The 17500-nt window shown below is 42.1% G+C and overlaps 1 protein-coding gene across 29 annotated transcripts in view; it reads right to left on the reverse strand.

The window, feature by feature from the left end:
• The window catches only part of LOC308160526 (neurexin-1a), a gene marked incomplete at its 5' end in the record, with an annotated part of 306372 nt that overhangs the window by 105852 nt on the left and 183020 nt on the right, over positions 1-17500 (reverse strand). For all 29 annotated transcript variants that reach the window (XM_080534460.1, XM_080534459.1, XM_080534455.1 and 26 more), the window contains one exon: positions 10235-10416. In XM_080534460.1, coding sequence (XP_080390586.1) covers positions 10235-10416 — 182 coding nt within the window. The remainder of the gene's footprint in view (positions 1-10234; positions 10417-17500) is intronic.

Here is a 17500-nt window from a genome sequence, read left to right on the forward strand (position 1 = left end):
ATAAGTTGATGATGATTCCTACACATTCAGCCTCACAATATCGAGATGAGATTTGAATCTTTCAGGTCAGATATATAATGCACAGAGTGGTCGCCACATCAGCCCATCCACGAGCTGAGACATCACTGGGTCAAACCATTCATTCCCAGTTACAGGCTGCTGCTGCTGCACTCATCGCCATTGATACAGACTGAATGATGCTGGAGCTCAGCTGGTTATTACTAAATGCAATTTATATGGCCAAAAGATTAATATGACATGTTATTATTATTTTGTATTTTTTTTGTGGTCTATGTCTGTAGGGAGTAGAACCAGGGTTGCCAGATGGGGCGGGTTCCCACCGAATGGGCTACTTTCGATCACACTGGGCTGGATAAATAACATTTAGGCAGTATCAAAATGTCAGTGCCTGAAAGTTAGACAATTCTTGAAGTTAAAGCACACACCCTGGTAGGTTGGCTGGTGGTTTTTGGTGGATTTTGCGGTTTTTAGACTGTGCTTAGGCTGGAAATTGTCAATCCCATTTGGCAACACTGCGTAGAACGGCCACCATAGGTAATATTGACCCCATTGGCCAAATGGGGGTGCTATAACAAGTGTTATCAAAGCCTCTGGGACTGTCAAGGGCAGTCACATTTTTTATTTTGTGACTAGCTTGTTCGTTTAACTTTTACAGTTATTGACCTGTCTGCACCAAACTTGTATGTGTCAAATATGTAGCATCATTAGGATGAGGCGCTCACAAGATCCATTATGTTACCATTACCATACTAGGTAAAAGACAATTAATCCTACCATGAATAAACTTGGTACACAGGTCCATTGAGCTGAGTCATACCCCCACGAGTCAATGCCACATGCACATCTTTGTATTTATTTAATAATAATACATTTATTTATATCCACCGCATCACTATAAACCTGGTAGACATCTCTAAGGCTCTCTCTTCACCTTTCTTAGACAGCTGTTTGATCCTGTGACGTTGCATGAGGCTTATACCCTGTTAATCACTGCTTGCAGGTTTTATTATTATTATTATTATTATTAGCAGTAATAGAAGTAGTAATAGAAGTAGTAGCAGTTATTACAGCACCATTATTAGTGCTTGTTATGATTATGATTATGATTATGATTATTATATAATTATTAATTAATGTTATTATTACATGTAATATTATTTAATACCCATTATCTATCAAACAATGTTCTACCCTGACCGGCTTCAAATCAAAACTGAAATCATGGCTGATAGATAACCAAACAGGTGACCGTTGACCACAGAGCCAAAATATGTTTTTTAAATTAATGATGTCATTTTTGATGTACCATAATGTTTTCTTGAGTGTAAAGTGTGATTTCTTATTTCCTGTAGTTCTGTTTTATGTGCTATTTTTATGTCCTGTAGTTCTGTTTTAAACTCAATGTTTATAACATCTGAGGCCGTAATTCCCCTGTGGATTTACCTGCCCAGGGACTGCTGATGCAATTTAGCTACCCAGCTAATTCAGGGAGTAAAGTATATATATATATATATATTATTATTATTATTATTACCACCATTGTCAATTGTTCACTTCATGGTTAAAGACCAATAGCCACATATAAAAAAAAGCATTTGCAGTCTGATCTGGCGGTGAACGCCAGAGTCTCCTCTCCCTGCTATCTTCTCCCTGCTTGTGACTGTGAGGATGAAGCAACATGGAGGGACTAAATGAGGTCAGTGAAGCTAATACTTCTCAGCATCAGCCTCACAGCCTCACAGCCTCACAGTCTCACCGCCTCACAGCCCCTTCACTCCTGCCTCCATCAGTCAGAGGGGGTTTGAGTAAGTCTCTGCTTGAGAAATGCTTTTTCTACATCCACAGTTATTTAGGAACAATATAGGTATAAACCACCTTTCTCTCTCTCTTCGTTGCAGAGAATAGCAACTTTCCAAAAGGAAAATACTGCAAAAAACACATCAAACCTCTTCCCACAATGCGGTTTCTAGCCATAATCCTTAGAATGTACAAGTGCTTTAAGATACTCACCCAACAATGAAAGTGTAAACTATAGCTTAGATAAGACCCCAGATGGTGAGAGAACACAGATGCACCTGTGATTTGTGCCATCCAGAACCAAGTAATGACAGATGACTGGTGTGTAGGTGTTTGCTCCTCACTCCTGCTCATTAAAAGACAAAAGGCTACATTTCGAAAAAAGATGTAGGGCATTGTGTGTGTGTGTGTGTGTGTGTGTGTGTGTGTGTGTGTGTGTGTGTGTGTGTGTCTATGTGTTTGTATGTCTCTGTGTTTGCATGTGTGCGTGCAAACTGTTAAGTCTATTTCCTTAAAGCATTTACATTTTTGCGGTCTTAATTTTCTGCTCCATGCTAGTGATTCCTTTGGCCTTTAAATGGATAGTTCATCATTTTGGCAAATCACTTGTTCTACCTACCCAGAGTCACATGAACTTATCATCTAACTGCATGTTTAGCACATCACAACATGCTGATAGAACATGCACATTCTAAAAACTACACATAACTACACATAAATAGATCACACAGTCCTCGCGTTTGAACACGTTTGAACACAAAAAAGTCAGTTTGGTTACAAGCCATGTATGACGGCAGTAGGCTATTAGTGTAAGTATTAAGTGAGTATTTAGTGATCCTAAAACTGCAGATTATCAATATTAGACATGCTTTGCTATTAACATAATGTGTCCAAAAGTATCAGCCAAACCTTTGTGTGGAAAATGGCATTATTATAAATCTATCTACAGTTACAGGCTCTCAAAGTGAAGCACGGATACATTCCTTAGCACAATGAATGAACAACAAGGAACAACTAGACCTTCTAACTACTCCAAGGTGGGTTAGCTTGGTTAGCATGCTGTGTTGATTTGACAGCCCCCATCACAGTGGATGAAAGAAATGCGTAGTTCAGAGGAAACAAAGGTCCAAAAATAACTGTTTTTATAACAACTACTGTATAAGCAAAATATTATAGTATATACACATATCATACAACAGAGTACAAAGCGCTAACCACCCAGATTTGGAGTAGTTATTTTCCCATGCTTTTGATAGGAGCTGGCTTGTTCCTGTACACTTGATTGTGCTAAGCTAAAGCATTTAGCAATGTTGATGAGCTCATCTGACTGCGCAAAGTAAAAGCAATGAACTGTCAAAATGTCAAACTATCACTTTAATATCCTTAATGCCATTCAGGTTCACTTGCAGATGCAAATTGAGAAGGTAGAACATAGGTCATTATTCCTACAGAATTTCCATTTGAAAATATGGATTGTGTTACTCTGAAACATCAATTTGGCAATTTGGAATCGGTTGATCAGAAATCAGTTACAGCTATAATGCTGTTGCCTTTGGACTGACTTGTTCATCATTTGATATGAGTATACCGTATATCTCCAACATGACATCAGAAACAAGATTCAGAGAGCAGATTGAGATTGTTACCATAGCAACAACTGGAGCAGTAATGGGAAGGGGAGGTTGTTGTACACTCAGTAACACCAGCAAACTCTGAATGTGCTGACACTTTAGCGAAAAAGCGAAAACTAAATCTGGAGAAGCTCTTACCTAGACACTTTGACTTCTACTAAACAAACCACTACAAATCGTTCTGTTTCCTGTTTATGACAAATGTATGACAATTCTATGGTTTTTGGGCAGCGCTACAAAGTATTTCCCATTGTATTATAATGGGTATGCATATATATATATATGCATGGGGTATGCATATTTAACATATAGCCTCAGTATGTTATTTCCAAATTGTCATTGCTTAACAATGACCTAGTCTCAGACAATTTCAGCATTAACCATGAGGATTACTTTCCACAGGCGTGTGATTTTGAAACTTTTTATATTTGCAGACATTTCTCAAAACAAGAGCTACCCAACCGATCCTGAACACGTTCCACCGCGCTCAGTGGGGACACGGTAGGATGCGAGCCTTACGCCTCCTGGTACAAAGAGCACATTGTTTTGTGTGGCGCATTGTTTCTCTCTCCCTCTGCTCCTGAGACAACATTCTCCTCCGCTCCTGGTTTTTCAAACTGGAAAAAGGCCATGTATAAAGCTGGAGGATTCCAGATGCATGCCACGGTAGAGCGGAGAGCCATATAACTACCATGGTGGCATGGACAGAGTATAACAGTGGTGTCGAGAACGATACACATTTACTCCAGGCAATGGACAAACAAAACCATTTCCATGGTTGCTTAGGCAGTGAGATTAGCTGAAGCAGGCAGCGGATCTGTTGCAGATCCCTTCCCTGGGCTGGTGTTTTAATAGGAGTATGGGGGATAGCGTGCCTTGAACGTCCCCTAGACACCTGAGCAGCTCTCTCTAGATCAGTAGCTCTCTTACCTGTAACATCACAGCACTCCACGAAACACTCCACGAAACACGCTCGCACGCATAAAGCAGACATACACAGACATGCATATACGCGCGCACGCACACACACACACACACACACACACACACACACACACACAAACACAAACACACACACACACACACGCACACAACCAACCGACCGACATGGCACGATGAAGAATCCAAACATTCACACCATTTTCTTTTCTTCACACTCTTCATACACTTTGCCTCCCCACTCGGAGAGAGAGATCGTATTTTCATACCCGACTTCTTCAAGCAAGTCAAGAGGGGAGGAGAGAGGAATAGAGATAATAATTAAAGGTGTATTCAGTCACAGCCAGATCTTCTCTACTCCAAGTTGGCAACGGCAGGACCAAAGGGACCAACACTCCACCAGAGAAGTCATTATTTCCCCGCCATCCTTTCTGCTCTCTGGAATATATTAACTTCACAGTGTTGCTGTCTTAGCCGGAGAGTGCCTACTTTGCTTGTTTTTTTGAAGAGAAGAGATACTCGCAATTAGAGGAAGGGGGAAAAAAGGCTCTAGGAAAGCTTTCCAACCGCCACACAGAGACGGAGCACCAGCACAACACAAGCAGTGGCCCCTGGGGGCCCCGTCTGAGAGCTCAGAGAGGCTCAGAGTCACTGTCACCATGGCTCGCTCACCGCTGGAATAGCATCAAAACCCCATCTCTACAAGCAAATGGCTTCTTGAAAACATGCAGATGGATTCCCAACAACTATTCCGAATGACAGCATCTACTCCCTGTTTCCTTTCAAATTCAGATAGGACATCCTTTCTAGTTGTGACCAAATGTGTGTAGTGTATTGGTAACATCTAGGGATCGGTGTAAATATAGTGAATTATTCAGTGACTGGATTACACTGTAGGCTATATTTACGTAAATAAGCAATGTGTCTTGGAATCTATATCTGTATTTCAAATGTCTGGTTTATGGTTTGAGACGAGTGAGCATCATTGATGGATAGGTATTTGACATCACAAAAGTGTTGTAACTTTGTTCGGATTCACTCCGCGGATTACCCTACTCCATATTCCAACTACGGATCATTACATCCATAATTCCCTGTTTTGCATAATGTCATCATGAATACTTCTCTGGATTTGACTTTCAGCTATTAATTTGACAGAGTTGCTTAGCCATGGCATAATGCCGTGTAGAGACAAATCCGAAGACTGGGCAGTAGAGTGAATTAGGCTCACCTTGGAAAAAGGTGAATCAAATAGAATGGTGGAAAAGAAAGACCAGCCAGGATTAACACTAGAACTGCCGCGCCATGTTCACCTACTCTTAGTGCACCCTCGGGAGTCATGACGACTTCTAGTCTTTAGAATGGGAAGCTGTTACTAGCTGTTACTGATGCACAAAGATCACTAGATCTCTTGTACATTAGCCTGCCTCCGCAGCCGCAACCTGTGCTCCATTTATTTATCCAAAATACATCGCTAAGCTTCTGCTCATGCTCACGTACATGCACTGTTTGTACAGAATATGTTCATTAATTGCAGCCAGGTCTAAGATACATGTAAGTAAACATTAACTATAGCCTCTGAGATATTCACTAGATATTCAAACAGACAACTACAACAACTACCAATCGGTCAAATGTAGATTTTTCGTTAAAATATGGAACAAATCTTTTTTACAAAGTTTTTTTTAGTTTTTTTTCTTTCCTAGCACCAGGGGAGCCCCCCTCCCAAATGTCGTTGTTTGGTACCTGTACTATATCAATGACAATAAAGACCATTCATCATTCATTCAAATAAAACAATATTAATAATATGTATAATATTTGAGTGAGTCCCCTCTCCCTCCCATTGTATTATTATAATGATGAGCCTCATAGTGCTGTGTGAAACAACAGCATCACAGCGTGCATTGGTCTACAGCATGGCTTTGGCTTGGTGTTGCAGTGTCAGACTCTCAGTGAAATATATTTTTGATAGCTTTTTGATGTGCACTCAACATGCTTTTGCTGTCAACATCCGCTGCCTCCCTGCCACTGCTGCTTGGTACAACCTTGAACATTTTGGAGCATGGGGAGGGTACGCGCCTATCAATTGGAATGGTAACGAGCGGATACACACGGGTCGGGAAACCATGTTTTCATGCGGAGAAAATTGGGAAATGTTGTAGGGCAAAAAGTGAGATCTGTTGATACAGGTCTGTTTGCTACAGTTGTCTAGGCAATAGGCTGCTACAGCAACCCCACCCCCCACACCCTGCCGTCTGCAGAGTTACTGTTTCTAATGCTATGTGATGTACTGGGGAGGTGTTGGAGGTGATGATCTAACAGCTCCCGCGCAAATACTTGGGGGAAGGCATTGGGGATGGGACGTGAAAGTGAGTGGGCCTGGACAGCACACGGTTCAAACGGTACATTATTAGATTAGATTCTACTTTGTTGTCATGGCAGAGTAAAATAAAGTACCAGACAACGAAAAAGCAGTTTAGGCGTGCCAATTTATCCAGCACGCTCTCCCCCTTCAAACAATCCAATCATTTCCCACGTATAGATCTATATATCTATATATCATATATCTACAATTGGTACCGTCTTGCGTATTATTATCATTGCTGTTGTGAGGTCGATACAAGAATTGTACTCTCATCATAACTGAAATTGATACATGATTTATACATGTTGTAGTATATTTCAGGAGCTATCAAAGAGACATTTCACTGCACATGGTAACCTACTAGTTCTGGCGGTGGGGTGTGTGGGGAGGTTTGTGCCAGTGTTATGGATCCAGTCCATTACTGGTGTGCTACAGTAATAAGCTTGAAGCAATTGATTGTCATATATTTGTTGGTCCAGTAACTTCATACTCATTGTCTTTGAGGGAAACATCCTGATTCCTTTGAGGTGCATTTAAATCAATGTCTCCAACAAATTACCCAGAAAGTTCCTTCCCGAGAGCATGTGATGGTGTCCTTCAAGCTTCACTGGGCTGGCTATCGTTGTGAAATAGGAGCTGGAGATTAGGGGGAGTGAGGGAAATGAGGGGAAGGAGGGGGGGGAATAAATACATAAATCTGGTCTAATCCCGTCTCTCATAGAGCCGAGGATACACTCCTACTAAGATGTCGTGTTCGGAGGGAGCTCAAGAAATGGAAGGACGTGAAGGGGAATGCCATTGAACATGCTTGTGAAGGTCACAAAATGTTTGGAAATAACAGTTGACTTGTTTACATTTTCGGGTTTTAAATTGCAATAGCTGCTGGATTGAAAAAATCAGGTGTAGTGCTGAGGCACAAATATGTACATTTCAAGCCTGCAAACTGCGACACTTTAAATGAATGTGCAATAACACTATGTGCAATATAACAACCCTAGTCGTCTATCTGTACAGTATAGTATAGTGGATAGTGTACATAGCCTTTATTTATGTAAACCAGCTCCTTTCCCTTCTTGTTTTTTTAGTTTTTTTTTCTTTCTTTCCTAGCACCAGGGGAGCCACCCCTCCTAAATGTCGTTGTTTGGTACCTGTACTATAGCAATGACAATAAAGACCATTCATTCATTCATTAGAACACTTGTGTTTGGACTGTGACTACTTATCACTAACCCTAAACCAAACTATTTTGTTAGAGAGATTGTTGGAGATATGAAATGACGGTCTTTCAGAGCATGTATGCACATTAGTTGCACACATGTGACTTTAAACATTATATATTTGAAAGGGCCTTAAGCAATGTCATTATGTAACACAGTATCTGTCACCAGCTGCTCTTCTCCAGATAGTACAGTGTGTCTTTGAGATACAGCTAAGGATAGGGGTGCAAAGAAAATGTGTTCTTTTTCCTATACCGCTGTTTCACAGCTCCCCTCTAAAGGTAACACATTGACATTTGGCAGGGGACAGAGGTAAACCGGCCTCCATGTACCGTACATCCAGGTGCTAGAGGTTATCCTAGAATACCTTGCAATCAACTCTGAGCAGGACATGGTCAGCGAGCGAAGACTGGCCTGCTCTTACACTACTCCACCTCACATCATCACAATCATCATATCGTATCTTACATAACGGGATGTTGCAGGAATCCAGGACAGTATACCCCGGCACTATACTTACTATGTGTTTCTACCCGTTCTCTCTGCTCTGTTTTCTCGTTCTCCCATTATCTCTCAATATCCCTTCACTACCCACTTTTCTTCTCATTTTCCCTGTGAAATGCAACATTTCACAAAGCCCCCAGATTAATGTGGAGAAAATAAATAAATAAATACAGGGGGAAGCATTGAGAGTGGCTGCTGATGCGAAAGGAGAGGGGATTCTCACAGCCCACTGCCCTCGCTATAATAACATGCCTTATCATCATTTCCTCCTGTAAAAGCTAGAGCCACCGCGCTCATAGAGCACCGAGCACACAAGGTGCTAGCAAGCCATGTGACCTTCCCCCTTCCCCCTGCCCCCCCCCCCACACCACACGGGGCTCCCCTCACGCACCTTCCAGGGTCTGCTCCCTAACCTATCCACCGCCATTTCGGGTCACAGGGGGCCCGGGTTTCCTGACATACAGGGTAAGACCTTCTTCTTCACAAGAGACGTGTGTCTCTCCAGACATAGACCTATTCTCTAAATAATGACCCTGGGTATATGTGTGTTGGCTCCAGCGGTTGACATGGGGTTGCACATCCAGTATTCTCCTGTGCTTGCATGTGCTAGATTGTCCTAGCAAGAGCAGAGAGCACCAGCTGCAGCGCTCTCTTTTGAAGTCACTCACCCTTACTGTAGTGTTGATGCTTTCTCCTCTGGGTCCATTGGGTCTATGTTCTCTGTGTGTGTGTGTGTGTGTGTGTGTGTGTGTGTGTGTGTGTGTGTGTGTGTGTGTGTGTGTGTGTGTGTGTGTGCGCGTGTGTGTGTGTGTGTGTGTGTGTGTGTGTGTGTGTGGGTGCGTGCATTGATTACGTGTAGGAGTATAGGGGGTTGTGTTTGCAGGACTGTACAGCGAAAATGTATGTTTGTACGTATGGGAGGTTTTATCATGTGTAGGCGAGTACAGGTTTGTACCTGCTGGCTGTGTTGTTTCTATATCTGTGCACGTACTGTGTATAGGGAAGGCTCCGTATGCTCTCCCTTCCCTCTCAGCCATATATAGAGTAGCATCCCTAAGAGTCCCTGTGTACTCCTCAGATGTTTTGCTCTCAGACGGTGTGCGTGAGAATGCTGTTATTCTTGTGGACCGGCCTGTTCTCCCCTGACGTTCGTTTAAGGCTCAAGGCGTTAGTGGCAGAATCACCCGGCTTTACCCTTCGAGACGGTGGCAGGGGAGTCGTGTGACACGAGGCACCTTGACAGAGGAAGCACGGGGTGATTCATACAACCCAGCCAACATGACCACCGCTGTGTGTCCCTAGGACAGGCAGGTTTGTGTCTCTGCAATGTTTATGTGGGAGCCTTTGTGTGTGGGCTGTTGGGAGAGAAGCACACTTTAAGATGGGTTATATTCACAATGTGTTGATCCTTTTTTTACAATGGATGTATGTATATCCATACATATCCATGTGTATCCATACATATCCATACGCATCCATATGTATACCCATGTATCTATATTTGTGTGTGTGTGTGTGTATGCGGGCCAGGGACAGAAAGTGGGCACAGCGAGAAGAGGACTACTAATAGCATTAAGAACTATGGATAATCATAACCGTTGTATGATGAATATTATGATCTGTCTCCCTTCCTTTCCTTTTTGTTGTAGTTGTCATCATCATCATCATCATCATCATCATCATCATATAGGCTACTGTAAGGTGCATGCATATGAGCGTGAGAATAGAAATCAGTGACTCTGGAGGATGAGACTTACAATGTGGAGCTTCAAGTAGTCTCCGAGGCCAGAGGAGCTGTCCACCCTCACCAGAACAGCATCCTTCAGCTGAGTGCTGAAGCCGATGGCCAGCCTGTCTGCTCGTGTGCTGGGCCGGTCGTTCGGTGGCCACGTGTACGTAATGAGGCCGCCATCTCTCCCAAATATGTACGTGGTTCCAGCTGCAGAGAAAAAAGAGAGAGAGGTACACTATTCATTCTCTATCCCACACGCTTTGGAATACTTGCTGTAAAGGGGTGTTTGTGAATCGTCAAATGTCAACACGCTAACATTCGAGCTAGTGCAACACCAACGGAACGTCAACATCTCAGAGTACATCCGATTGTTTTAATTATTCAGAGTATATCAGGGCAGACCAAACAAATCTCTTTTGAAGAGTGAGGAAGTGCAGCTTCATGAAAACACACACCACCGCTGTCTCCAGGCAGTAGGCTCGTCCCTAATAGAGAAACAGGTTCCTTATTATGCCGCACAATTACTCCATTTCCGAAGCGCCACATCCTTGCCCTCTAAGCGGAGATTCAAATGAACACTGAGCGAACCTCCAGCTGTGTCCTCGTCACCCAGGTACCCAGCATGCTGTGTGAGCACCCTCCTTGTCTCCCGCGCTTCATTAGCAGCCTCAAAGGCAGACGGCGCCTGCAGCCTTATTGGCTGCCTCACCTGAATGATGCCCTTGTGACGACCCCCACACCAGACATTTCCTGCACGTTGAGATACACCTCTTTGTCTTGTGTGTTAGAGGTGTGGATGTGAGTGGCAGCGCGAGTGTGGTTTTAATTAAACTGGCATTCTATGGGTAAACATACTGTATGTGTGCCATCGGTTCACCCCTAAAAAGGCTTCGCATGAAAATAAGCGAACCCACCGCTGATGACCTATTCAAGTTGATGGGTAGAGACAAGCCTTATCTACTAAGAAATGAAGATGTCTACTTAGAGTGCAGACTTGAGGTCCTTTTAATTTCCAATAACAATACCAACAGCTTCATAATCCTTCCAATCAGCTTCATTTTCCTTTCTCCAGAACAAGGATCAATAAGTATAATAATAATGATCATCATAATAATACTCATAATCATAATCATAATTGTAATAATAATATATTGTTTTATAAAGCGCCTTTTACAAACCCAGGGACGCTTTACAGATTTTACAGAAAGAAAGTGAGACAGACAAAACAGAAAACACAGAGACAGACAAAACAGAAAACCCAGAGACAGAGACAGAGACAGAGACAGAGACAGCGCCAAAACTAAACTAGGGGCCAAAGGCCTTGGTGATTATGTCTGTTGGAAACAAATTGTGCGAGAGCGTGAAAATGTACATAGTTGTCAGCCTGGCAACATTTTCTGATTCATCCCACCAATGGCCATGGTCATAATATATATATAATATTATTACAGCTATCTTCATGTCCAAATATAAATAATTAGACAGGTAGAGACAGAGTTGGATCCAGAGACATTTAAATATTAATAGAGGAGCTGGGAGTTAAAGCACCTTAGAAAAGGACTATAAATAATGCTGCCTGTAATTCAGTCATATATTGTTCTGTAAATCAGCTCACGATGATGCACCAAAGACTTGCTCCATATTACACCATATAATAATTAAGACCTTTCACTTCATGTCAATGTTGGAGCTTATAGATGGTAAATGGACTACATTTATATAGCGCCTTTATCCAAAGCGCTTTACAACGGCCTCTCATTCACCTATTCACACACACATTGACACACCAATGGCGGCAAGCTACCATGCAAGGCGCCGGCCCGCTCACTGGGAGCAATTCGGGATTCAGTGTCTTGCCCAATGACACTTCGACATGTGGCCAGCCGGGGGCTCGAACCGCCGATCTGCCAACCGTGCGATCATTAGACGGCGGCTCTACCTCCTGGGCCACAGCCGCCCCATCATCAATGGTTTCTCCCTCTGTCTATTTACAGAAACATACACCCACCTCCCTCCACTGGTAGCTCATTTACTGGTGACTTCCCCAAAAAACACCAGGCAGAGATTTCTCATTTCTGGGGATTGGCATTCCAGTTAAACATAAACGTGTACCGATACTACCGTGGTCAAAGGCTAAATGGACAAATAGGCCAGCGTTAATTTCCATGAAGTAATCCAGATTGTGCAACTACGGTAAACAGCCTCTTATATTCAAAAATCCTGTATTATATATATTAAAAAACAAGTCACCGGTCATGCTGTACCTACCTGATATTAACAGCTTAACTGAGTGTTGATAAAACGGTTGTTGACTAATGGTGAGACAAGATGAAATCCATGTGTGTAAGGCTATATTGAAAACAACTCCTTGAGGGACTATTGGGGATTAAGGAGAGGATCCACGGCTGAACAGGGCTAATGCACACCTACATAGTTGTAGTGCGGCGTGAAATCGGCTGACACGTGCCTGCGCTACTCACGGGGTGGGAGTAATTATCCCCCGGCTTCAGATCTGTTGTTTGTGTGATCTCGTAGGAGGTCAGGCCTGATATGGATCTATAGTAGTCATTGGATACAGTGTCGTCCCGGAAAATATTTGCCTGTTGGTGTCTCTTTTATTCGATTACTTTCTTTGCTTTCTTTCTTTCTCTCTCTCTCTCTCTCTCTCTCTCTCTCTCTCTCTCTCTCTCTCTCTCTCTCTCTCTCTCTCTCTCTCTCTCTCTCTCTCTCTCTCTCTCTACCTCTCTTTCCCTCTCTCTCATTCCCTCCGTCTTTTTCTAGGCTAAAAATAAGACAGAGGGGAAAGCAATGACACGATGGTAGTAGAAGAAGAAGAAGAAGAAGAAAGAAAGAAAGAAAGAAGAAAGAGAGTGGGAATACACTCCAGTGTCACAGCCTAATGATTAATTAAGTTGTCTTTATTGCCTCGTAGCCTGCCTCTGTGATACTGCATCCGTGATCATCATTATTGAGGATGAACATGGCTAGATCAAATACACTGCCCTCATTAATAATGTGACACCAGCAACAGCACTCTCTAGCACCCAGGCCAGAGGGGTTGGCGGGGTTAAAAGAGCTGAGGACCTCCACGGTTAACCAACACCTTCCCCATGTGTTTGAGCCCTAATGGGGTTACATTTCACTGCCTCAGTATTTCTGTTGCCACACAAGGAACCGTGAGCTCTCGTCAAGCCAGACCATTAGCATGTTAACTATACTCTATAATCTGGAGGGAATGGGCTTGGACATGGACAGGGAAGAGAGAGCGTGGTCTGGGCCTGGGCCATGTGCCTGTGTGTGTGTGTGTTAGGGCTTTCATTACTTCACTGGACATGAGGAGAATATCTTCCACTACAGTAAGTGAAATAAATACGATTTTGTATGAGAAAAACCCAAAAGACACTTTCTAAACACGTTCTCTTACTCGCCAGCTACTCTGATACTAGAATAGAAATGGCTTACGAAGTTGGACAGCATGTAAACAAACACGTGAACGTGGACTTTGTGGCTATTTTTTATATTTTTGGTTTATTTCAGATACTGTAGTGGAAGATATCCTCATTTCCAGTGAAGTAGTCGCCATCTTGTTGCGTTGTTTTTGTGTAGAATGTGTCATATGTCCCGCTTGAGAACCACTATTTTCTGGTTCCCGCTGCGAACCAGCTTTTCAGGTTCCGAACCGATTTATTTTCGGTCTAAACGTGCCGGCCGGTTCCAGATTAGGTTCGGGAACGGGAACCGGCACGGAGCCTTGAAGGTGTGAAAGCCCTGGGCTGAGGAGGACGTACAGGGAAGTGGGCTGTCTCACTTTACCTCTCCCCGAAGGTCAGGCACACAGGCTGTCTTTCCTCTGACCTCCAGCACCGCCACCAGGCTCTCCTAACAAGCCTCATATTACCACCACTACCGAGAAACTGGGGAGAAATCCAATCATAATCACATATTTGTGATGGAAATATGAAAAGGAGATGTGACATTATAGATTAGTTTTCTGTCGGCACCCTTGTACATTCATAACGGCCTATTTACTGGCAGACATTCCTAGAGCTACTCATGTGGAGGCAGCAATCTAAATATTTTGTAAATTCATGAACCATTCCTATTGTGGTAATAAATTGCTGTTGTTAATATAAAACTAACACACACACTAGCTCACTTAATAAACAGTGCATTCATGTTTTACTATTCATCTTTGCTCCACACTAACAGATCTTGGCAATACAGTGTGTTACCCTCCAACATTACGGTACTCTAGGCAACTCAAATTAACAGTATGTGTCATGTCATACTAATGCACACGTTGTACAGATAAATAGATTGTACAGGCTTTTTGGGTACTTAACATAATGAGAAACATACAGTACATGCTCACTATATTAAGGCATAAGGCATTTTCATCCAGCAGAATTTCCAGCATACTATTTTACTCTATAGAGCCTCAAACCAACAAATGTTCCAGAGAAGCTTTTTTCTTGTAGAGCAAATCTAGAGTCTATGATACCAAATGAGTGAATGTAGGCCTTCTCATCTAAGCCTGTAATAACACAAAGTGGATGTCCTTTATATATCACATTTACTGAAAACATCCACCATGTCTGTCTATTGGCATGTCTGTCTATACTTAACACTCCCTAATACTCCCACAAGAAATATGGTGGATGGCAAAGGTTGGGATGTTTCCCGTAGAATGACAAGCTGCTAGAACTTAGAAAATAAGGTGCAGCTCTGTCGCATTTCTCCCTGCCAATCTCCCATATAAAAAAAAAAAAATCAACACAACCTGACATTGTTCTTCCGTCAGTGGTTTGCCAATGTTGCTGAGACTTCTGACCTTATTTTCTCTGCTTTTGTGTTCATAGAGCATATTCTAAATTAGTAGGATTGATATGGAGATTTTTTCAAATGTTCTTCAACAGATCTAGATACGTGTGTGTATTTCTGTTTGAGCATCAGTAGGCTATATGTTTTCAGAGACCACAAGGACGAGTAAGATTTGCGCTGGTCTTAGTAGATCTCAACTCCCTCGGTAGGATGAAACTGAAAATGTGGCTAATATAATTTGGGCATATCTTTGCAGACGCCCCTGGGAAGAGTACGATTAAATCAGCAAAATAATGTCTATTGTATTACCATTTCAGTTTCCAGGGAAATCATTACCAGGATTGATGAGCACAGTGTTATCCAATCAAGTTCAATTGGTGTTTAGTGGAGAAACTCAACAATCAATTCCCCAGAAGATTCACTACCATGAGGATGAAATGATTAGTGAAACTAATCCATTAAAATGATATTTTTGTCATGTTCTATTTCATCTCAATATTGTGATGTTTTTAAACGCATTCTTCTGTGAGCATACGCACAGTAGAGGTAAATTAACCAAATAAGCCAGAGCGAGGCCGCATGCATGCTCACAAAAAAAATAATGATATTTTCTACTGCATGTAGTTACTTGGAAGTACTGTAATTATCAAACTGTGGACCATGGACGGAGGCACTGTGCAGGCATCTGCAGTGTATAATATTCACATTAATTGCAGAAAACCTTTTTAAGTGATTTTTAGAGCTGAAAAAGACGTAAGTCTATATCCTGATGGAGTGACAAAGGACACCTTCTCTCAAACAGCCGAACACGTGTATTCAGAGAGGAGAGGACCTTATAGTGGATTGCTTTTAGAAGAAACCTAGTTTTCAGTATTCAATATTGATGTTGATTGACACATGATTTACTAAATGTAGGTGCATATACTTGTCCTATGCCAAATGAGAATTTCACATTCAGTGAAATGTCACGTTCAGTGCACTGCACTGAACGTGACAGTAAGGTTTTCAGTAACTGTTGTGTGGCACAGTCTCATCATCCACTTAAATTGCAAAAGTTATAACACACAAAAGTGCACTGTGAAAACATGCTATTAAAATAATGTTGTTGCCAAACACGCATAATTAATATTTTCAATAATGATTCATCCCTGGCCAAGACAAACTTGGTACGTCGCCCCTCTTCACGTGTCAACAAACCTGCGTCTGCTCAAGCTGCTGCAACACCAACATGAGCTAATCTGTCTCTGAAATGAATGGATATACTGTAGCTACTGTAGCCATGTTAACTGGTGAAAACAGATACTGGTAAATAACATCCCATTGTGTGACTCAGTCAACATCCTATGGAATCCTAAGGAAGACACCAGATGTGAGCACCAAACACATGGTATCTGTGTAGACGTGTTTACAAGTCTTTATGCACAAGTAGCCACAGCCATGATGGAAGGGGAATAGATAGCAGCTACATGCAAGTTGTGCAGGTTAGCTAGTATGGTGGCATTTGTTGTCATAGAATCATAAATAGCTTCCAGTAGATGTTAGTCCATTCAGTCCTATATATTTGTAAAGACATGTGTCCCAGTGACATGCTGTGACATGGAAAGGCACAGTTGCAAAATATGGATTTTAAAATGGCTGCATATTAAAACTTAACATATTAAAACTAATTTCAATTAGCCTAGTTTCAATGAAAATGGCTGAACGGATCTTGATAATATTTAGCCTATATGTCTGTCACAACTCAAACAGACACGCCAAAGAGTTTGGGGAAATAATTCAGTAATGGCAGAGCAATTATGATACTCAGAAGTGGCTGTTTTCTAATGCAAAGTGCAAACAATCTTCTGACATGTGGCCACGTGTCTCAATAATATAAATATAAATGATCATATGCAATGCAAACAGAAATTTAAAAAATAAATTCACAATCCCGCTCTCACCTCTCTATCCACTCATTGTTCATTTTCAAAACTGCAGGGTCTATTCAAGACTTATTCCTCACAAGGTCTGCACTTGAAACAAAGCCATGTGTGTGAACATGCCTCGGGGAGACTGAAAGGCTACAGATTGTTGACTTGCTGTTAATCCTGTCAGCATAAACAACTGCATCACTGGCTGATCATTGACTATAGGCACTAATAACAGAACCAAAAGGCATGAGGAAACGTAGCATCACAGGTGAAGTCTGCTATAATGTATACGGCCAAACCTTTTCTTACGACAAAAAAGAACACCAGGCATTGCTTACATTACCAGTGTCACTGTAACTCAGATGAACAACACATACTGTACTATACTGTATGCTGTCTTTTAGGGACTAGCCGTGTCATGTAAATAACCCCTGCCATAGCCCACCGGCTTATTCTTTCGTCTACAGTCATAATTCATCCTCCCGTTCGTTATCAGACTGGAACAGAGCTACTCGCCCCGTCGTCAGCAGAACACAGAGAATAAGGGCTAAATCAAACCA

Source organism: Nansenia antarctica, assembly GCF_963989245.1.
Source record: "Nansenia antarctica genome assembly, chromosome: 1".
In the NCBI taxonomy this organism is placed as follows: domain Eukaryota; kingdom Metazoa; phylum Chordata; class Actinopteri; order Argentiniformes; family Microstomatidae; genus Nansenia; species Nansenia antarctica.